Source organism: Branchiostoma floridae, chromosome 18, assembly GCF_000003815.2.
Source record: "Branchiostoma floridae strain S238N-H82 chromosome 18, Bfl_VNyyK, whole genome shotgun sequence".
Lineage (NCBI taxonomy): Eukaryota > Metazoa > Chordata > Leptocardii > Amphioxiformes > Branchiostomatidae > Branchiostoma > Branchiostoma floridae.
The window spans coordinates 1,124,906-1,149,595 of NC_049996.1; the positions used below are offsets into that span (position 1 = coordinate 1,124,906).

Consider the following 24,690-nt stretch of genomic DNA (forward strand, 5'->3'; position numbering starts at 1 on the left):
TCATACTTTTCATTTTGAAATTGGCGGCCATCTTGGATTTTGAGCAATTACGTCATCTCATTAGCATAATTCAGGAATATCTAATTATAAATATTCAAATTAGATGTGTTAGCCATCAAAAAATATAAAATCGGATTGTTTAAACCAAAATTAGTAATTTCTCTAAAATGTCTAAAAGAAACCCGTTGCCATGGCAACCCAATAAAATTTCTTTTCTTTCAAATTTTTGCCAACAATATTCTAGAAAAAGTCCCCAAGTTTGGTTGTTTTAGCCCAAGCCGTTCGGGAGCTATAGGACGTCAAAGTTGCAGGGGGCACTTTAACCCCCCCCCCCCCCCAGTCTGCATAGAGTTAAAGGTATTAAACAAAACCTACAGTAACAAAAATATTCTAAAGGGCTCGGTAAAACTATTTTAAGACCATGTTCAAGAAACTATGGCCTTTAGTGTGATACACGCACCCGTGCAGTTAACATCAGCTGTGGCCTGGAACGTACAATACTCTTTAAATTATGTTTGACATCTAGAGACAACGGATAAGAAATTGACGTAAGAATGATCATATAATGTTAGATTGAAGAACAATTAGTAAAAAAAAATGAAGTAATGATTACACTTGGTTGCTATTCAGTGTGATATCAGCTCGCGGTTGTATGACTTCTACATAGCACAGGTCTATACTATGCGTCAGGTGTTCCACACACACAACTCTTATGAGCTCATTCAGTGGTGAGGAATGCATTGTCAAGTTCAAAATATAGATGCAAATTTATGCTCAAATACAAATTTGACAGCACGCCTTTAAATATTTGAAGTTATTTTTCCAAGAACTGCATATAGTATTGTCTTATTATCACACAGTGTTATCTAATTAAAACATCCTTGCATTATGTATCTTTCTTACTTACGTTAGGTCATTATATATTATTTGATATTGTTCCGACAGGCATTTTTCCTGATGTTCCTATGAAAAACAGTACATAACATTTAAATCTTGAGACAAGTGTTGTGCTAATCTGTCTCTGAACATTGTTTCTGGCTGGCAGATATGAATTAATGTGGTTATAGGAGTCAATCCACCATTTAGGCCTTAAAAGCCAAACTCCCCGTCGAGGATTGACAAAAAAAAACGCGGACTGATTAGGGTTAATATGCATGTAAGCCAATCTTACAATTATTACCATTACCACTTAAGTGCGCATGTGGTTTGTATACTGTAACACTAACACCTTATCATTAACATTCAAAATGCATTTTCAATGGGATATTCTGCTGGGAAAGGTTATAAAAAGATGACGATTAAGTCAAAATCTCTTTTTACATGGCATATCTGAGAGACCGTCAATTTGTGCCAAGTAACGATAAAACATACACAGTTACATTAGGCAGTCGTGATGCACATAAATTTTTGGCAACTAACATTAATTTCAATGCAAAGAACAGCAACTGGCTTAACAGCAACACAACAGACAACCCGGGACGTCAACTTGACAACATTTTCATGAACCATGGTCTAGAACAGGTGCTTCACGAACCGACCCGTGAGAGGAACTTGTTGGACCTGATTGTCACCTCCCATCCAGTAATGTGTCACCAAACGGGCACCTTAGCTCCCCTTGGTGACTCTGATGATCTTACAACAGCAACTGCGCTCAACCTAAAGGCAAACCACCACAGCGGAAAACGCCTCGTCTGGTTGTATAGCAAAGCGAACATTGAAAGCCTTCACCAACACATTGCAGCCGCCCCCTGGGATATCAACCACGTTTTTGACTCCATGGACGACATCTGGGATTCATGGTACAACATGTTCATTGCCATATGCAAACAGCACATCCCTCACAAGTTTGTCTCTACCACTAGGACAGCAAAGCCTTGGATACATTCTAACAATGAGATCAAAACAGCTATCCGTAGAAAACACCGCCTACACTCCAGAGCGAAACGGATAAATACTGAGGTAACGTGGGCCACCTACAGAAGACAAAGAAATCTAGTGACTGCACTCACAAGAAGGGCCGAGTCAGCTTACATTGAGGAACTCGTGAATGATGTGGAGACTGGCAACACAAGGCGATTCTTCAAATATGCTAAATCTGCTCTGGGAAATACCTCAACGGGTATCCCAGCTCTTAAAGTCGGTTCAGCCATACTGGAGACTCCAGAAGAAAAGGCTAATGCCCTGAACAATTTCTTCATAAACCAGACTGATCTTCCCGCTAGGAATGACCCAGCTCCAACATTTCACCCGACAACTGTCCAGGGAACAGTCTTGGATTCTGTTCAGCTGTCAGTTGAGGAAGTACGACAACAACTAAGTTCTCTGAAAGTCGGAAAGTCATGTGGACCCGACGAAATATCCCCCAGGCTCTTACGCCTAGTAGCAGATCCGATCTCAGCTCTTCTAACCTGCCTGTATAACAAATCTCTCCAACTCGGGCAGGTACCTTCGGAATGGAAAAAAGCTAACGTAACCCCCATTCACAAAGCCGGTAGCCGCCACCTCTCAAACAACTACAGGCCTATATCACTACTGAGCGCAGTGTCAAAGGTTATGGAAACCCTGGTGAACAAGCGACTAATTGCCCATATAAACCCGATACTGACTGACCACCAGAGCGGATTTAGACCACTTGACAACACCGCACTGCAGCTGTGCCGACTAAAGGAGGAATGGACCGACGCCATGGATAGAGGACAAATTGTAGGCTGCGTATTTCTTGACCTCCGAAAGGCCTTTGACAAGGTCTGGCACGCAGGACTTCTTGCTAAATTAAAAGCATACGGGATTAATGGCCCCATGCTCAACTAGTTCACCAGCTATCTCTCCGATAGACGACAACGTGTCGTCATTCAGGGAGCAGGCTCCGAATGGAAGTCTCCATTAGCCGGAGTGCCGCAAGGATCCGTCCTCGGACCGACACTTTTTATACTTTACATCAACGATCTGGCCACTAGCCTTACACAGTGTCAAACAAACCTATTTGCCGACGATACATCACTGTCTTCTTGCCACCGCTCTATCGACAGCGTAGTCGCATCACTAAACAGTGAGTTGAGCTCTGTGTCAACCTGGCTTCCAAAATGGAAACTAGAGGCTAATATAGACAAGTGCAAAGTCATGTTTATTACGTCTCGCGCCCTTCCACGATCGATTCCTCCTGTGATCCTAGGAGGAACTGTTTTACAGGTTGTCACCAGTCATAAACACCTAGGCGTCACTGTCACAAATACCCTGTCCTGGTCAACACACGTAGAGATCATCTCAACAAAGGCTAGGCGATCATCCGGACTACTATGTGCTCTACGGAAGAAGATTCCGAAGAATCTACTTCTCAGGCTATACACTATGATCACAGGACCAAGTCTAGAGTATGCTGACATTGTCTGGGCCGGCCTTACCAAACGTGACCAAAAGATTCTGGAATCTGTCCAGTATCAAACCACCAGGATTATCAGTGGCCACTTCGGACTACTGTACCCTTCATACGAACGTCTCTACTCCGAACTATCCCTACCGTCACTACAGTACCGACGCAAGTTCCACACGGCAGTAACCATGTACAAACTGTTGAATGGACGTTGCCCCCCACACCTGCAAAGTCTGCTTCCTCATGCACGAGCGTCCGCTATCGACTCCCGCTACCCCCTAAGAAACAGTGAACATTTGACTACTCCTGCATACAAGACTACACGATCTCAGAGAACATTTGTTAGCAGAGCAATTTCCCTCTGGAACTCTCTCCCCAGTAGTACCCGTACAGCTAGCACCATTAGCTCCTTCAAAAATAGACTGCGCACGTCGCCTGATAACAAATACTCTGTAAACGCTTGATAAAGTATATCATAGTTTCCTAATAGTCATTGTATTACTGATAGTAGCTATTGATGGCAACAACTACTGCGCCTACTGAACGATCTGCACTGTAGTACGTATACATTATAGCGTTCAAACGTGTTAATCGCTGACTAACTAGCCTTATATAGATAACCGAGTAATATCATTTGTATCATAGACTGACATTCTAGATCGTACGACTGCTAGTCAAGCTGTAAACACGGATCACCTCTGTAGTCAAAGTTACATGTATAGTTAATACTGTTGTATACTGTATACTATTGTATAACGTATATTGTAATGTTACCAGGGCTAGCCCTTGATAATAGCCTAAGACTAGTTGGGTAGCCCTGGCTGTATTTCTCATGATTATACAGCCGAATAAATCAAATCAAATCAAAATCAAGGAATGGCAAAAGAATTTTCTGTACCTACCTTTCTAGAGGATTGCGAACGATGATCAGCTTAGTGTAGGTCTCCAAGCGATGACGAACTTCATCATCAGAATAGGTATTGAGCCGTTTAAAAGGTAAATCGTCGAGTAAAGCCCTCATATCATGGGTATTTCTTCTTTCACTGTGCTCAAGGTTATGCAAAATGGTTAATGTAGTCGTGCTTCCAGTTTTGAAGACCTGGCAGTATAGAAGCTTATATCTTTCACTAACAACGAAACGTCTTCGAGTTGGAAATTTCTGTAGAAGAAAAAGAGCAGAAAATGCCACTTAAATTGCTTCTACCAGACATACTAGATTAAGATGTTTTTTTGCTTGGATGAAGCCTAATACTATTTTCAATTGAAACACGTGTAAACTGTACTGATAATGTAACAAATTGAACGCAAATATCAACAACTATTTAGTGCTAAAATATAGTGGCAAGGGGAAAATTCCTCTCCTATTTTGCACTATATTTTTGTCGCATATATATTATTGTGCGACAACACATTAAATGACTTGTTTTTTTTATATTCCAATTATAAGCTATTTTACAAACTATACATTTGTTTTCTTTTTAGCCAGGTCTTCTTGCAACAGTTGTCCACAATTTACAACATATAATGCTAGCAATACCCTTTCAAGGAATGTAATATTTTTCATATGTCCACATATAGTGGTCCTATAAGTTGCTATAATAGGTCAGAGAGCACGAAACAGAGTGTTCTTTCCCTTTGTGAGCTCTGATCACAGTGAATCTGTATCCACTACAATCATTAATGATAAAGGAAAGAACCCCCGAAACGCTGGAGGGATGAAATTGCAAAGCATATATATATTTGACATTAGAGTACATTGGAGTATCAAGTTCGCAAGAGCAAAGGACCGTTAAACATAATGACTTCTAACGGAGAGGAGCAAGGGGCCAGTCCCTGGCCTAGGCACTTAGAAAGGCAGGTACGTTTTCACAATTTGTGTTTGGTTAAAGCCTTTCTTAGAAAAAAAAGAGACTAACAAACATATTTTTTATGTTTTGATTTTTCTTTGTGCAGAATTCATAAAGAAGAAACATAGGGCTTTATTTTAGAATATTTAACATTTAAACATGCACGTCCTACAAATGATGAAAAATTTGTCTTGTCAAATTGGAAGCATATTTTCTATTATGATGTAATTTTCTTGAAAGCTAAATACATACCTTTTTTCTTGTATCATTTTTTCTGCAGTAAGTCTTTATGACTTCCATTCTTTCAGCCTGTATTTTTTCGGTGGTACTTCCATTTCCTAAAAAAACTATGTACAAAAAAATAAGTTAAGTGAAAGATAGGCAATCTTTATTATATTATCAAACCAATCGCTAAGGGAAACCAACCTGTACCTGTTCCAATTGTCACGAGACCACACCCCACCCCCAAACTAGAGAACTTTTATAAGTGTCTTCATGGAAATTTTAGAACCCTGCGTGTAGACTTCGACGTCAAAAAATCTGACCGAACAAAAATGATTCAGGCATAACTCTATTTTCTCTAAGAAATTAAAAGCTGAAGATACTCGCCGGGCACAGAAATATTCTCCTTCCGGAAGCTTTTCAGTTGTCATAACCTCGCGCCCAAAAAAAAAATGCATACGCAAAGTGAACATGTCTTTATTGGTACACAAAGCGCTAAAATATTTTTCCAGAAATGCCTGTCGCCCCTACCGTGTTTTAATCACTTTGATGTTAGAAGGATTAGAGTCGCTTACATCTAAAGACAAATTTTTTTGATTAACCCCCAAACCACCGTAGCTTTTTTGCGACGTAAATTACGGCATGTGGTCAAAACTGACCCCTTAACGTTTAACACAAATACAGTTTTTTGTGTGACTCTTTTTGTGATTTGTATATATATATTGTATCATTAATCTATGTGGGACAGTCTGACACGATTAGGTGAGACTGCTTCGAACTCATTATCATAATTTATGCAAAAGATCATGAGGACCACATTTTGCACCAACGCTATTTAGACTGTGTAGGAGGTTTTTGATACCTGTACCAACTTCAATGTCGTATAGCGCCTGCATTGCTTAAGGTAGAACCACCAAACCGGGTAGCTTTTTAGAAAATGTTGATAGCAAACATTTTCAGTTAACAAAATATGTTCATCATTTTTCATGTTGCCATGGCAATGGAATTCTGACAGGAAAATTTATTACGAAATTTTCTAATTTTGGCTTTAACATTAAATTTAGGTTTTCTAGGCAAAGCCACTGGGTAGAACTCTCAGCGCCTCAAGAAGTCATCCTCCTCAGGCATCTTGCCAACTCTGTCAGTTTATCTAGCCCGGGTTTCTCTAGTATTTCATTTAAGAATAATTCGAAGTAATGTTCTAACTTTATCTCTTATGTCGCATTTTAACACAATTTTGACATCATTTATGTGATTAAATAGTCTATAATAATTTAAAAGGTATTCCAAAATAACTTGATTATACGCAACAAAAATTCAACACAAAGCTTCTCTGATATAATATCAATATCTACTATTACTAGTGTAGCCAGTAGTGATCCACCATCAAAGATACCTTTTCCCCTCTGCTCTGGAAAATGTTTTGCTCATTTTGAATGACCAACGCCTGCATATTCCTTACTTTTTTCATCCTGATTGGTTCAAATGAATGGACACCGGTGTCTATTTGCATTGACAGCCTGCTTGCCGGACTCTATGCGTTACGACGTCATAACTAACATGGGATGGGGTCTTCTGACTGGTTCCGGGCGCCTGGCTGCATGATTTTCATAGATACACTTGCTTACATGATCTTTTTTTGTTTGTGTTAAAAATGAGAAGAAGGTATTTTGACGTTCTAAAAACTACATTGTTTAGATTTTCGTAAAATTCTTGTCAGCAATCTGTTGCAAACATTTAAAATCGTTACGAACAAACTTTCAGGAAAAGTAACAAAATGCGGTTTTAAGAAAGCTGATCAGGCGTTATTTGACATGGAAGTTTATGCAGCATGACCCCCCCTACTAAACCTGAAAATTAAAACTTAATTAAGCAGATTACGCTCGTTGCCAGAATTTCTTACTTAGAGTAAGGTAGTTATTTTTGCATACATAACTAAGAAATCTATTTGGGTAAACTTCTTCTGATATATTTCAGATCACAGTGTACAAACCTTGACCTCGTAAACTTTGGTGAATAGATGTAGTTGTCTTGTAAAAATCTTTATCGAAGCCTATATACACCAGTATCAACAGACCAGCAACTGCAAGCACTAGTCTCGTGAAGGTCAGCCGTTTGTTCATCTGTAATTGTCTGACAAAAATGAAATGTTTATTTTGAAACATGGTATTGAAAACAATCGAAAAATCGAAAAGGACGGGGGCTTTTGAGGTCTTCACCTTTAAGCCCTATAGCGACTAAAACGACTTATGACAACTAAATTTTGAGAATAATGTGGAAATAATATAAAGATGAAGACACTCAACGGGCGTCGTGCACGTGCCTTTTTTAAGATAGGAACACAGGGGACATGGCGAGAATCGAGCAAGGAACCTCCAGATTCAAAACCAAACACACTACCGGTTACGACTCACGGGCGTACTGAAGCAAGAAACCGTAAAACACTTTGCGTAAAACAAAGTTCCCGTTAGAAACCCGTCGTTATGGTTATACTGAAACATGATAAGTTTGGTTGATTTATCTTAAGCTGCTAATTCGTTATGTGACGAAAAAAAGCATATCTTAATATTGTAAAATACAAAGATTAAACATAAGAAACCGTAGTAAGTGCAACAAACTAAAACATTTATGCACACAGTTTTGAACGTTTGTAGAGTCCATTCCAGGTCACCATGAGGGTTTTTAGGTGATATTTGTAATTACTCTGAATTATTTTGATTAAAAGAATATCTGAGCCACAATAATAAAATTATTTTCAAAACATTGACTTAGAAAATACTCATCTATTTGAATTTCTTTGAATATTTTAGAATCATTTTACAAAAATTGTGAAACCTCTGTGGGATTCTTTCACATTTACAAATATTTACAAATATTTGTAAACTTTGCCAAATGGTAAAATTAGTTTATTGCCCAAATAAAATTAAGCCCTATTGTTGCATCTGTATATTCTTAGATTTCACTGCTGGGCACTGGTGGATCCTTTGTGGTGGGCCATTGTTGCATGGCACCCAACCACACTTTGCAAGGATGTGTGAATTGCTATCTTCCCAGCCCACTGAACCATTTACAAAAATGGTAGAAAATGGTTAATAATGGTAGAATGCTGTTATCAGTATTTAGAAACTATTAAAAGTATCCAATTCCACACCATGAATATTTCCAAAGTTTTACAGGACCAGGGAAATATTTATAAAGTTGAAACAGTGTTAAAATATTTCTGAAGTATCAAATGTCCTAGAAATATAATTACAAAACTTTAAATTAATTCTAAACAATGGCAACAAACATCGGCACGGTGTCTTGGAATGGACTCTAGTCAATGGTGCCCATGTAAGAGATAAAAGTAACTATAACGTTACTATAAATTCCAAAGTACAAGCTAGAAATTATTAGCATTTTCCTCGGATACCTTTCAAGATCAAATTGACATTGTTTCATGTATGAATCAGTAATTTGCAGAGATAACCCACATCTATAAAAATCAAGAGAAAGAATTTAAATTTTGCTAGTGTTGGTAAAGCTCGTTTACAACTTTTATTCAATAGTAACATTATTTTGGAAATTTCACAAATTTACGTAATCTTCTAGCACTTACCTCATCTAGGACAATATGGAAATAGCTCTTAAATTTCCTTGTTGCAGGCTGGTGTAGTATGTGTCATAAGGTATAGTTCACCAGCCCAAGCCATTTTAAAGACAGAACATGCGCATGTGCAATACTTAAAAACCGGTCTAACGTGTTTCCTAAATCACATGGTAAATCCAGCCGAGCACTGACCTTTTATTATTTGACTTTTCGTAATATTAGAAACCACAGCTCGTGTTATATTTTGGACACTGTTTTAAAGCAGAAATTTTTGCAATATCAAAAGTCTCTTAAATCATAAACGTTTAAAACTGCACGAGAATTCAGTATACTTTAGATGGAACCAAATTATTCTTTCAGATGTGGGCATCTGTTACGACTCGCTCGGTGCCATCGTCGAGTAGGGTTTTTGTACATCTTACCATTTGTCCTGATTTTATTATGGGGATCTACTTATCTCCCCAACGGCAAGTGTCAATTGAGCACAACATATTTTTCAAGGTGAATCAGCTTAGAGAGTAGAGATCGTATTGTAATTTTTTTTATCTTTCGACTACCGTTGCTTATATTCTTTCCATTTATATCACATGACATACAACTTACTATATTTTTGATCCATGTAAATATATGGTGACCTTCTTTTTGATTTACACTTGAGGTTCTACCCTGAAAGAGAGTTACAAGGCAGCAAACCCAACATTGTTTTCATCTTAGCGGATGACTACGGCTGGGATGATATTGGCTACCACGGGTCATTCATACAAACTCCGAAACTTGACAGGTAGGTAATGTTAAGACAAGAAAATGCTTTGTGCTCATTATTGTTACTAATTTTCAATTTATCCTACTCCTATCAAGTTAAATATATTGTGTTGACTGCTATTTACCGTTGCCCTAAACTGGAGGCTTTGTAGTAACGACTGTTTCTTTGGAACAAAAACGTCTGTAATCTATAGAACCTCTCGATGTTTGTTGTGATATCATAAGTAAGCTCATATGTATTAGTGACTTTTATTACATCTATCATATACTCATAAATGTTATAGTTTCACTAGCTCGTGTGTGTGTGTCGTTGTGCGTCTGTCCGTCTATCTGTCGGACAACAACATAACTAATATAGAGTTCCACGAACACATACATTCGCAAAAAACAAGATTGTTATGTAGAAATGTGTCTGCAGACAAGACATGTGTTACTCATTGCATCATATTTTATGCGTTATTCAACAAACTCATTTCAACTAGAGTTCACCGACATCATACCATTATAAAATATGAATACTATGTATTTATGCAAATGAGGAAAATTACGTCCTCATTTGCAAAATTTGTATGTTATTTTGAAAATGCATGCTTGCCTAAACTACTTGCACGTATTTATTTCATTATCACAAATGTTTGGTTCAAACAGAAGAATTTGCTTCGAAACATGCGTTATCGAACTTCTTTTCCGGATACCATACAGCAACATTTAAAGAATTTCTTTATTACTCAGTAAGCTACTTTATCATTTTTAACACACATGCCCTTGTATAGGCTGGCAAAAGAGGGAGTAAAACTAGAAAACTACTATGTTCAACCAATATGCAGTCCCTCAAGATGTCAACTGATGACAGGCAGGTATCAGGTAGGTGTAGAAAGCAGATGTATACAATTCAGACCGTAAAAACAGACGTATCGCTTTCAAGCCTGTACTACACACGGCAAAAATCAAGCGGTTTGAAGCTAATTCAGTCACCTTTCTGTTAGTGTTCTTTTTCAGCAAGTTGATATGTAAACGACACATCTGTTTGATACTTCAGATTCGTTATGGATTGCAGCATAGTGTTATCACTAGTGACCGACCTCATGGACTACCCTTAGATGAAGTCACCCTTCCCCAGAAATTAAAGGAAAACGGATATAGCACCTACGTTGTGGGCAAATGGCACCTTGGATTTTTCAGAAAAGAACACATGCCTCTTCAAAGAGGATTCGATAAATTCTATGGTGAGGAAATTATATTTTTTAAATAATTATACATTGCATTTATCTATTTGTTTAGCTGGCATATATGACAATGTACAACCTAGGCTGTTAAGCTAGTGTCAGGCTTTCAATATAGATCATCATTATATTTACAGTGAAAAAGCCAAAGAAATGTCCCGTTTATATTTAACCACAGTTACTATCTTGATTTATGATTGTACAAATGCACACCGTAGTGATGTGTAAAGTTCATGTACTAATATAATTCAGGAATAATATATATTTTCTGCATTATGAATATCATGTTAGATATTTTAAGGGTGGGGGGATTATACAAAGATTGCTCCCGTGACATTTTTCAAATTTTTTTAGCTCTAGACTCCTTGTGCTGGTGTGTACTTTTCAGGATTTTCGTTCAAGACTGCAAAATCTCTCTGACAGTCATCCTGATTTATTTTACTTTCCCTAGTACGAGGTTAAAAGAGCCGATTCATAGACAGCTCGTTTATCAGAAGATAGACAAATATGGTACCTGTGATATAGGCCTGGCATCTTGTTCTTTGTGTAAGCGCTGCTTTCATGGCTTGCTATATAGTATCCCCGAGTGGTTAATTTGCGGGACATCAAGGCCCATTGCAGCATTAACCGGATCTCAAATTTAAAAAAAAAAAAAAATGATCGAGCCCCAGACGTAATTATAAGATTTCCCAGGAAATATTCCTAGTCAGGAGATGGAACGTGCGGATAAAAGCTGAAGTTTTGGAGGAGTAACTTACTTCTGCCCTAACAATATCCAACCGGGAGGGAGGGGGGGGTGTTAAAGGGCCTGCGCCAAGTTACACGTCGCATAACTCCCAAACGGCTTGTGCTTGGACAACCAAACTTTGTGACTTTCCCTAGAATTTTGTTGCAAACAGATTTAAAAAAGATACAATAGGTTAAGGATTTTTGTCTTGCCATGGCAACGGGCTACCTTAGCTTTTTTGCGACGTAGATAACCGTATGGTATCAAAACTGACCCCATAACGTTTTGTACAAATACAGTTTTTTGTGTGACTCTTTTTGTGATTTGTATATTTGTATAGTTATATACATATGCATAAATAGTATATATGTAAGACATTCTGACATGATTAGGTGAGAATACTTCGTGCTTATTATCATAATTTATGCAACAGATCATGAAGACCACATTTTGCACCAACGCCCCTACCTACTTCAATGTCGTATAGTGCCTCAATGGCTTATGCTAGGACCAACAAGCACAACTTTTTAGAAAATGTTATAAGAAAATATTGTCCGTTAATAAAGTATGTTCATCGTTTTCATGTTGCCATGGCCACAGTTTTCTCACAAACATATTTATTACGAAATTTTGTAATTTTGTATCAAACATTTCAGTTTTATTGGCAAACGAGGTTTTCTTGGCAAACGAAAATTGTTTATTACATCTTATAAAAATAAAGGTAAATTTCATGACTCAATAGTCATAATTTATGCTAATTTCATGACGTCATCAGTCAAGATCCAAGATGGCGACCGATATTAGCTAGATGACGTCATAATGTCGTCATTTAACATGATTATGACACAAAAGTTGTTACCATAATTTTATTTTACATGTACATCATTCTTTAAAAATTTTGTGATCATACAATGAGTTGTTTAGGTGTTGGTCGCAAATATTTGTTTAAAAAATGCTGGGTCAGTTTTGACCCCACAAGACCATGCATAAGTATTAAAAGTTATAGGACATATATACAAGGAAACTCATGAAAGGAAATCTGTTTTCGACCAGAAATATCATAATGGCACGCATTTGTATACGCCTTGGGGCAGTTTTGACCCCATACGGTGGTTTGAGGGTTGAAGGCATATTGTATAAAATTTACTTATTTTGGATTAAAATCTGGGATTTTAGGATTTCTGCACTTGTTTTCATATATCTTCAATATCTAACATATCTTATTTTGTCATTTAGAATGAAATATTCATAATATTTGATAATGATTTGACGGAATTAGTCAGAAACCAATATGGCCGACCATATTATGAAATAAAAACGTATGATCAGCCTATTTTTGGGCGGATTTCATTGCAACTTCGTATTTTCTTACAAACAAAACACAAGAATATGAACGCTCTCCAATGAATTTCCAATCTTTAAAAAAAATAATTCATATTGAAAAAGATACATTTTAAGACATTTTAGGTTGATTATCCATGATGGCGGATTAAAAGTTACCAATGTAAAATTCGTGTTGACTAGGTTACTTGACAGGTGGTGAAGACTATTGGACTCACAGGAGGCCAAATCTTTACGCCAAAGATCCGTTAGCATTTCATGGACTGGATCTGCGAGACCAAGACAAGCCTGTGTTGGATCAGAACGGAACATACTCTACCCATCTATTTGCTAAAAAAGCAATCGAAATTATTCAGAACCACGAACGGAGCAAGGTACGCCGTTATTGTTATGTGACATGTATCTATCTGAACCCTAGGTGGGGGGGAGGGCGTTCGCTTTTGAGGCCTTTCACTTCTAAGTCCTATAAATATTTAACGTCATGACGTATGGCCAATAAAGCTTAGGAAACAACGTAGACATAATATCCCTTTTTTTAAGTTTGACGCGACAATAACGTAATATGACCTATTTATGACATCATTAATTTGATTGCACTGGCCGGACCCATATAAGGCATATAAGGGTATGCTCAGGAAACGTCCAGTTATGCTTTAAAAATGTAACAGCAAGTGCAGATAACAGAATAGTAATGTTTGTTACGACTTGTGTTGCCAATTGTAACACCAATGACGTGAAAATGACGTTATGAAATGAGGTCATGCACATCTACGATACCAGTTGAGCTCCGTTAATTATATCCACTACGTTGGATTTAAAAGAAACATACGCTTTTTGCAACAAAACTCCGTAAAGGCAATTACAAATAAACTATGCTATTTAATTTCATTTAGATGACTTTTGATAAAAAAAACATGTAGTTACGACGTCTACGGGATATTAAGCTAGTTATTCTTGATTTGGCCATACGGCCTGCCATCTTGGATTTGGGCTAATGTCGTCATCATTAGCTTAATTTATGCACATATAATTATGAAAGATATTCTGAATAGCATTTGCTCGTTAAAAAAACAAATATAAAGAAGCCTAATGTTAGTGTAACATTTTCGTTTCATTTGGGATAATCTTATTTCCCTATACACAAATAGCCGATGTTTCTGTACCTGCCCTTTCAAGCCGTGCATTCACCTCTCGAAGCACCTACAGAGTACGTCGAGAAATACAAGGACGTTAAAAACCCTCTCGTTAAGACATATGCGGCCATGGTGTCAGCGATGGATGAAGCAGTTGGAAATGTTACTGACGCTTTAAAAAGGACAAGACTATGGGACAATACTGTTCTTATTTTTTCTACAGGTAAGTGCAATGAATTCAGTGAAGTCAGCACTATACAATACTAATGCGATTATACAAATGGCATTCTATCTCCTCTCAAAAATACGAGCGTGCGTAAAAAAAAGGACGAAAAGTTACCAGTGTTAAGAAGTTTAAATGCATAAATCCATATAACATGGTATACTGAACAATAAATAACTTTTTTTGTAACTTTTGTACCGCTTTTTTATTTTCCTTATAGACCGAAATTGACTTTTAGCTCACGTTTTTGACAAATTTTATATCATAACAAAACGCTTTTTTGGTGATATTAGTACTGAACAGCGTATTAGTCTATATTCCTTAAATTATGGGTTAGCCGTTTTGGCACTTTATAACGGTCCTTATAGTAATAATCAAAAACTGTAACACAGTAATCAGGTTCTTTAAGATAGAGATGTAAATGTTATGGCAGGTGACGAGGCCAAGGTCAATGTCAAAATGCTTAAAACACCCTCCAGATTAATTTTTGACTTCCGGGCAAACCTTAGTAATTTGAAAATCGATAAACCAAATGAATTAAGATGTGCAAGTATGGTATATTAAAAAGTAATTAATATGATGATTGCAATTAGATGTCTCCATGGACAAAGCAAATCCTGGAGAATTATGGCCCGGAATTCTTAAAATCTAAAAACTATTACTTGTTAAACGTGTTGTTATTTCTATTTTGTAACTTGAGTAAGCCCCTCCATCTCTTCTTTGCACTTTTTAATTTTTTTTTCGACTGACCGACGCATTGTTTTCCTTAAAAAATCCAAAAAGCCACAAGTAGAACCCATTTACTTGGTGAAATACTACATGGTTTCTGTCGTATCATTTATCGTAATGTGAATTTATCTTAAAGACCAGAAATCTGGACCCAGGATACGCAATAACCATAAAACTATATAGATGCTCCCTGCTGAATTGTGCCAGGAGCTTTGAAAGCTGAATTCACCCTCTAGACCACATAAACTAATTAGAAGCCGTGGGGAGTCCAGCAAGTGTCTGTTGCCAGGAACAAAGGGATGGTATTACGACATAACGCTGAAAGTTATTAGCATATTAACTGTCAGATCTGTTTGAAAAATTTTCTTCACTACATGTCAACAAAATGCTGTCAAACAAAGCAAAATGACACATAAGCGTGCTGCAAGGCTAAATACACCATACCATATTTTCTTCTACATTAGGTTTGAAGGACGAAATGTCAGACCAGTTTAGCTTTATCTTAATTTAGGAATTCTATATGGGCCTTTGTTCCATCATTCAATACTTGACATCTCCTTTTCAGACAATGGAGCAAGGCGAAACGCTGGAAGTAATTGGCCCTTAAGGGGTTGGAAAAATACATTATGGGAAGGGGGAGTACGAGGTGTTGGATTTGTCACCAGCAAGCTACTAAGAAAAGGAAAACGAAAATGTGATGCTCTTATTCACATTTCCGATTGGTTTCCTACCTTACTTCGCATCTCTCGTTCAGTTTCGAACGGCACAAAACCATTGGATGGGTTTGACATCTGGGACACAATAAGGTATGTCAAAGTAGAAGAACATGCATATAAATGTATATTGCGTAAAAGAAATATAAAATAAAGATCAAATACCTTTGTCTGCATTTTATACTTTTGAGGCCCGCACAAATTTTCATGTCGCAAACGCCATAACGGCTTGCGCTAGAGCCATTAAGTCTGGGAAAGTTTTTCTAAAATACAGTTTCTCAGAGATTTTTTTCAACTTTGGGTGTTCCTATGAAAACTGTTTATTGACAGAACTTTTACCAAACAAAATTCGGTTCGTGTGTTTTTCAAGTTTATTTGGCAAACCTTATGCTACACAAAAATGTAACAGCAAGCGCAGACAACAGAATGAAAATGTTGAATACAAATTGTGTTGCCAATATCAACATCAATGACGTCAATTTGACCTTATAAAATGACGCCATGCACATCAAAGATACCAGTTGGGCTCCGCCATATTGTATCCACCACCTTGAATTTATTAAAAAAAATATTTTTTTAAAGCAAATAATCGCAAAAGACAACGGAAATAGCCGTTTTAGGCTAAACAAAATAGCAAGTAGCTAAAAATTGTAAGAGATAATATACTAGTTATTGTTGATCTGGTCATATAATCCGAGATCTTGGATTTTGGCTGATGATGTCATTAAAATCCGTTAAAATTCATTGTTGGAACCGAATTAACGGCTTTTGAAAAAAAAATTGACTGTCAAAAAACGGTTGTCATGGCAACTCGAGACATGGCAATTTTTTTTTCAACTGCTTGACATTGTTGCCAACAATATTTTAAGAAGTTTCACTAAAGTTATTGGCTCCAGCGTAAGGTGTTCTTTGGTTATACAACATGAAAGTTGGCGCAGGCATCAAAGGTACATCCCTCCCCCGGTTAAAACTTGTAGTGCTGCTCATATTACATGTTTGAGAGCATATGGCTTATGTTTAAATGAACACTTAAGTTTATTTTCTTTGTCTTCTGTGTATATTTTTCTATATTGACTATATGAGGAAAAAATATCCAAATTTGAAAAAAAATTAATATGTTTCCTCTACTCAAAAATCATAGAGTCATAAGTCTAACATATATTTTAGTCCATATCGGTGGATGGGGTGTTGTCAGGCCTGCGCCAACGTTTATGTCACTTTACGCTTGAAGAGCTTTCACGAGAGCTACAGAATTCCGTGCCTTTTTTATACCTCAAGAGCCTTATATAATTCCCCAAAACTTCCTACGATAGCAAAAAAAATGCAATCAAAAGCTGCCAGAGAAGCGAAGCCGGCCTAGACGTTTGTTTGGCTTCCGTGGATCTACCGTAACTGGAAAAGAGAGGAACATTTTTATTCACCAATACGCTTATTGCCCCTCCATGTGGCCCTGTGGGCTTAATAACAGTTACACGAATGTCATTGGTGCTAATGATACGAGCTAATTATGACGTTAACTTTGACAAAGTAAGTGACCCTTTGGGAGGATGGTACCAAACTGGAAGCACCGCATTTGGCACCTACGCTGCAAGCAGAGGTTTTATTAGGAAACGTTTGGATGTTAAAAACATTTGTTCAAGCCCACTGGCAGATCCTATGTGACAAATATAAATGCCATGGTTGACTACGATCGTTTTCCAGTTTGGTATTATCTTATTATTGGACCACAAACTTTCAGAATAATTGTTAAGACATAATATCACTTTCATATTATAATTCCGAAATTGTTTTTCACAAAAAAGCAACGTCTGTAATTGTTTCTTAAAAGAAACTTAGTAATAATGCTTTTCAATTTGATAGCTCGGGAACACCCTCTCCGAGGAAAGAAATCCTCCATAACATTGATCCTCTTCATCCAAAAACGGATTTATCCTCGTTGGATTCACTCCATGATCATATATTCAACCCATCTGTTTACGCTGCCATCCGATCTGGAGACTGGAAGTTATTGACGGGTGATCAAGGTGAGTGCTAGACGTCCCTATATGGAGAGCCACACCCCGATACGTTGAATAACCCCACCATGGCTGCTTAGTGAAAAGGGCAGGGGCATCTCAATGTACGGGGTCAAATCCTACCCCATAACGTTTTGTGCAAATTAATGTTGGCTTCTATTTTTGTGAGTTGTATATATGTATAGTTTTAGTGCAAAAAAAAAATGTCCTCCACTGTCTGAATAGGGTTAGTGCAAAATGTGATCGAGTCATACCTTTTTAAAGCGGACACTCAATGGGCTGGAGAAATATGGCAACTATACACAGGTGCTTACTAATATTTCTCACCAAGTAACATTGTCTCGATCGGTATTTTCACCGACAAAGACATGCACTTTAATACTCAAGGCATGCATACCTTTTGCTACCGCCAAGATGACCCTGTCAGGAACTCCAAATCCTCGCAAACTACAATTTCAAACTCGGTGCAGTATGGTTGCAATAGGCAACCATTCTGTATCAATGGGACCGGAAATCGTGTGGCTGTGGCCACGTTGGACAGGTGGCCGCTAAGGCTATTTCCCAATCATTACAAATCCATGGGACCGACAAAAGTGGCCAAAATGGCCAACTGGCTGTTTGCAAAGGTGGCCACTAATACAGCTTCGACTGTACTTATAACCGTCTGCATGAATTACGATAATGTCCTGCAAATATCCAAACCTTATAATGTAAAATTGTCTAAAATAGATTAAGGAAACTGTTCTGATCAGAAAGGAGAATTGTGAGGCCTTCAGCAACTTTTATGTCACATAACTCAAGAACGGCTGGCGCTAAAGCTACGGAAATTGGTGATTTGTCACAAAATATTGTAAGTTTATCATTTTTTGGGTTGACATTAACACGGAATTCTGACAGGCATATGATTGCCAAAATTTGCAAATTTCGATTTAAACAAGGTTTTTCTTTGTAAAGTAAACTTGTTGTCTTACAAAGTTAAATTCTATGAAATACCACAAAATTTTTATGATTTAAAGTTTACAATTTATGCTAATTTCATAACATCATTGGTCGAAATCCAAAAGAGCCAATAGGTAAATGACGTCATAATGTCTTCACATTATATCGTGATGACAGAGAGTTTTTTTTTGTGAGGATTTAGTTTAACATATTTACTATCCTCTGAAAAATAAGTAGAAATAAGATAAGGAGTGTAGCAGATATTGACTGACAAAGTCACGGAAATAATTTTTCTTCAGATCAAAAATGTTCAAATAGCACTTTAAGATCCCCACTCGGGTGTTTATCCCTATCCAGACTGGGCTTTTTAGGCCTTCCCTGGCCTTGGGGGGGGGGGGGGGGCTCGTTACTAAAACACAACCAGTAGATTTCTAGCGAGGACACGATTCCTTCACATGCAAAGTACCCAATTACCACGTACTGATCTAGTGGCACGGCGGGGACAGGGATAAATAGTTCACACCTATTGTCTGTTGATTAACGATTTTCGTCGAGCTTTCTTTTAAAAGTTTGCTAGTTATTAAGAGTCGAACGTTACATTTCATAATGCAGTAAAGTTGCATTTTACCTTGTACTGAGTTAGAACTGCGTTAGAACTGCGAACCATGTTTATTTTACATTCAATCTTCGAAATACAAATAACGTTACAAGGTATGTATGAAGACTGTATATTGTGCCCATTTAACTAAGATTATCTGCAAGGTCTCTCTTCCATTTGTTTTCTTCTACAGACGAGTTGCGAAGACATGTTTGTAAACTACTACCACGTACTGATGAAATCTGAGTAAAAATAAGCTTGTTATACTTTAAATCATGATATTGTCAGCCATCTTGGATTTTGACAAATTACGTCATATCATTAGCATAATGTATGAATATTTAATTATAAAAGTTTAACTAAGATATGTTGGATATTAAAGATATATGAAAAGAAGTTAAGTTTAGCAAGAAAATCTTAAAATCCTATTGCTTAAACCAAAATTAGTGATTTTTGTAAAATTTGCTTTTCAGAAACCCGTTGCCATGGCAACACGAAAAATCATTAACTTACCCAGTTTTTGAAAATTGTTGCCAACAATATTTCAAGAAAACTCACTAAGTTTGGTTGTCCTAGCACCAGCGGTTTGGGAGCTTTCGGAGGTCGAAGTTGGCGCAGGCTCTTTTAGCACCCCCCCCCCCCAGTCTGGATAGGGTTAAGGGTTAAACAATGAAATTAAATGGTTTTCTTTGCAATCAACAATTGCTTTTAAAGTCTTAATCCTATTCAGACCGGGCTTTTTTGGTCATCCCTGGACGGAGGGGGGGGGGGGCTTTTGAGGCCCTCCACTTCTAAGTCCCATAACTCCTAAACGACGTGCCGTAGGGCTACCAAATTTTAAGGACATAATATCGACATAAAATCTAACAAGTTCGTAACATTTGACGTTACTATGACGTAAGATTACGTAATTATGACGTCATCAATTTCATGATATTGGCCGTACCCATGAAAAAAGGGTATTCTCATAAAACTTCAAGTTATGCTACAAAAATGTAACAACAGGTGCAGATAACAGAATAATAATGTTTATTACGACTTGCGTTTCCACTAGCAACATCAATGACGTCAAAATGACGTCATAAATTGACGTCTTGCACATCTAAGATACGAGTTGGGATACGCAATATTATACCCACAACCTTGAATTTAAAAAAAAAATACTTTTTTTTGCAAAAAATAATCACAAAGGACAATGGAAATAGACTAAATTCATTCATTTAGATGGTTTTTTATAAAAAAAATACCAGGTAGTTACAAATTTTAAGGGATAATTAGCTTGTTATTCTTGATCTGGCCATACGGTCCGCCATCTTAGATTTTGGGCTGATGACGTCATCAAATTAGCATAATATATGCATATATAATTATGAAAGATATGCTGAATAGGATAAGATTTTATTTATGTAACTAAATAGCAGTAATATAGCAAATGAATGTGAAAAATACATTGTTAGAACCAAAAATAGTGATTTTGGGCAAAACTGCCTGTCAACAAACGGTTGCCATGGCAACAAGAAAAATGGCAAATTTTCAAACTTCGTATGGAAAACTCGGAAATTTCGTTGCTCTAGCGTAAGCCGTTCTGGCGTTAAACAGTGGTGGCAAAGTTAAAAATAGATTTGGCTCATATTTTGTACAGTGATAGTACTTGGTCCACAACCCCTCAAAATAGCTTTCTTTTAGATCAAAACCCCTTTTTGTCGTGGTAACGGGCAAACAAAGTTTGTGGCCATTTTCCCCAATTTTCGCGTCTCAATACATGGAAATCAGCATGCTTTATATGGCATTGTCGCTAAAACACCTTTGAACGTATCGTCAAAACAAAACAAGATCTGAATAAACCAACATTTCGGCTTTTTAAAAATTGTTGTGAAATTTCCAACGAGATAAGATTTAGTTCTCGGGCAGCATCAAAACAATACAATGTTTCAAGCTTCAAAATAACGTAATTTTGGCCCAACTTTGTAACGCTATAAGTGCCAAATTAGGAGTCAATCTAGCAACTGGCATCCTGGTAGGAGATAGTCTTTTATGGTCGCGTTCATTTCTGGCCTTTAACGTTATTCAGACGGAGGGGTGTGGCTTTTGAGGCCAGCGCCAAATTTGATGTCATATAACGCCAGAACGGCTTATGCTAGAGCCAATAGATTTGTTTAGTTTTCTTAGAATAATATTGGCAAAGATTTCATGAAGTTTGAAAAAAATTTCATTTTTTAGTGTTGCCATGGCAACCGTTTGTTGACAGGCAGGTTTGCAAAAAATCGCTAATTTCTGTTCTAACAATGTATTTTTCACGTTTATTTACTATATTAGTGCTGTTTTCTTACATAAATAAAATCTTATGTTATTTAGAATATCTTTCATATTTGGATATTCCTAAATTATGTTCATGTGATGACGTCATCAGCCCAAATCCAAGATGGCGGACGGTATGGCCAGATCAATTGTAAATAGCTTATTATCCCTTAGAAGTTGTAACTACCTAGTATTCGTTCAACAAAAAACATCTAAATGATTGTATTTAGTCTATTTCCATTGCCTTTTGTGATAATTTGTTGCAAAAAAGTATTTTTGAAAATTCAAGGTGGTGGATACAATGTGGCGGAGCCCAACTGTTTTCTTAGAATTGCATGACGTCATTTTATGACATCATTTTGACGTCGTTGATGTTGCTATTGGCAACAGAGGTCGTAACAAACATCATTATTTTGTTATCTGCACTTGCTGTTAAATTTTTGTTGCAAAACTTGACGTTTTCCGAGAATACCCCTATTTCTTGGGTCCAGCCAATACAATCAAATTGTTCACGTCATAATTACGTCATTTTGAGTCATCGTAACGTCAAACGTCTGTTACTTGTTAGATATCATGTCTATATCATTTCTGAAAAATGACTTAGAAGTGAAGGGCCTCACCCCCCACCCTCGGTCCAGGGATGACCCAAAAAGCCCGGTCTGAATTGGGTTAAAGGTATGGGATGTTATAAGACATGTTAGAATAAAATCATAGTAAGGGTGTTGTTTTGGGACAGAAATGCCATAAGAGCACATATTGGTATACGCTGTACAAGAGAAGGCACACATCATCGCAATTAGCACCCAATTAAAAGGAATGGTCTGGTTTTATGAGACCTGTGCTGAAGTCAGAATTCAAGAAAGGAGTCCAAAGAGCTTGGCAAGCTCCTCTTTAAAAACCCTAGGGACCCCTTTATTAGGGGACAGTATTTTAGGAAGAAAAGGGTTTACATTTTACTAATCCAGAAAGTTAAAACAGGTTTTAAAGCAGCTCATCTATCACCCAACCAACACCACCTCTGCCTTCTTGGATCTTGTGAAAATAGCTCAAAACAAGCACCCTCTAATGTGTCACTAGCATATGTCTACTCTAATCTCCTTGGCTTTTTTTGCCAGTCTGATTTTTCCAGCGATATATTGAGCTCAACAGAGGCTAATGTTGTCTGAGGAAATGCGTCATTGTTTACTCAAGATCAAGCAAGGAGGTTATGAAGCTATATAGCTCCTTGCTCACAACAACCTCCTTGACATAGGTTTCGACTCAGTTTTGGTCCAACAATCATATGTACTTGAAAGCATCTGCTGACGATGTAACATGAACACATCTCATATGTATAACCGTTTCGTTTTTGTGTTTTAGGCCTTGGCGGATGGAAATATTCGGGTACATCAGGAAACAAATATGAAGATGCCGTCGAACCCCCGAATAAACATCTGTGGCTGTTCAATATTCGCAGTGACCCACAGGAGAGAAATGACCTGTCTGTTCAGTACCCAGATGTTGTACAAGAGCTGTTGGAGAGGCTAGCGGCATACAACAAGACTGCTTTGCCTCCATTTTGGCCCTCTCGTGACCCCAGGGCTAATCCTGCTTTACATGGAGACCTCTTTGGACCCTGGCTCTAGTAGTCAGCGATAGTTTTGGTTTATATGTTAAATAACGACGTATTTTAAGCCTTTAAAGGTTGATCCAAGATGATAGATCGAAGGATATAGCTAAAACACAAATGTCGCCTATTTATGACATCAATTTGACGTCAGTGCGGCTGCTATGGGCGTCTTTCAAAACTAAAATATTGCTTAAATAATCATTTTTCCCTTGGTGAAACGAAGGGTTTGTAATCACTGCTGTTTTTGTTTGTAATCACTACTTTTTTTGTCAGCCTGATAACTAAGGAACGCGCGAATGGATTGTTTTGATATTTGGTATGTGGGTAGGATTATACATGACAAAGAAATGGCAGGACTTGCGTTACGGCAGGGCGCTCTGGCGGCGTGTTATGGTACTGCAGCAGAACTTCCTGTTTTGCTATCTTTTGTTTGGGACTTTTTTAGGTGATGATTTTTAAGTGGTAGGTAGCTGTGTGAAAGCATAGTAAGGTGTGTAAGTTTTGGCCACCTTGGGGTTTCACAGGGGCGGTAAAAGTGATTCTTGTTTTAGGTTTTAAGAAGGAATAATGCAAGCATGGATTGATGGATCTTAATGACTATAGGTTTGCAGATAGCTTACGTAATGATGTACATAAGTGTATGCTTGTTATGCAAATTAGGTGGTAATTTTCATAATACTATAGGTATGTGTGGCTATTGCGCAATAGTGCTTTATATTTAGGAATTATGTCATTGAGCGTGGGCTGCAGTTATGCATGGACCCCGTCCCCACAGGAAGTGACCCGAAAGGCCATAGTTGCGCAATAGAGAACAGCACGACTTATATATATCAGACGATTACAAGATAATGGTACTATAGGGACAGTACATTATACATGATGGGGTGTAAATGTTTCCTATAAGATTTGATAATCTGTAGATTAAGGGCAATGAATAAGGACAATGGTGATATTGTTTACAGGGGGCTATATTATTCGTTTTAAAAGGGCTGTACATGTAACTGTTACCGCCAGTACAATACATTGTTGAACAAAGCAGGGTTTGTTTTTCACAGTAACTTGTAGTCATTGATTAGATTGTTTATAGGGATTGTACATTAGACATATAGGATACACAATGTAGTGGACTGCATTGTGAAACAAAGAATGCTACATCATCATTATTGCAAGCAACACGTCGGCAATAATGATTTGTATTGCAGGAGCCGTATATTATACGTAAAGGGGGCTGTACAAAAAAATCAATAATTTATAATATTACTTTGTGGAAACGTCCATGCAATGTATCAAGTCGTCAATATTGACATGTTTTATCTCGATAATCCATTATACACATTGGAAGTATACATCGA

At 37.3% G+C, this 24,690-nt stretch overlaps 1 protein-coding gene across 1 annotated transcript; it reads left to right on the top strand.

Annotated features, from left to right (window-relative positions):
- The first annotated feature begins 1,500 nt into the window (after window positions 1-1,500).
- On the top strand, window positions 1,501-23,354 carry LOC118405951 (arylsulfatase B-like). Its single transcript, XM_035805804.1, has 9 exons — window positions 1,501-2,288; window positions 9,687-9,809; window positions 10,564-10,654; window positions 10,830-11,016; window positions 13,265-13,455; window positions 14,230-14,437; window positions 15,732-15,972; window positions 17,740-17,903; window positions 23,089-23,354. The coding sequence occupies exons 1-9, from the start codon at window positions 1,501-1,503 to the stop codon at window positions 23,352-23,354; spliced, it is 2,259 nt and encodes a 752-aa protein (XP_035661697.1).
- Window positions 23,355-24,690: the final 1,336 nt, after the last annotated feature.

Coding starts and splice junctions, on each gene's coding strand:
- LOC118405951 (XM_035805804.1), top strand. CDS start 1,501: ATGAACCATGGTCTAGAACAGGTGCTTCACGAACCGACCCGTGAGAGG. Junction 2,289..9,686: donor GTCTTGGATTCTGTTCAGCT/GTCAGTTGAGGA, acceptor TTTACACTTGAG/GTTCTACCCTGAAAGAGAGT. Junction 11,017..13,264: donor AGGATTCGATAAATTCTATG/GTGAGGAAATTA, acceptor CGTGTTGACTAG/GTTACTTGACAGGTGGTGAA.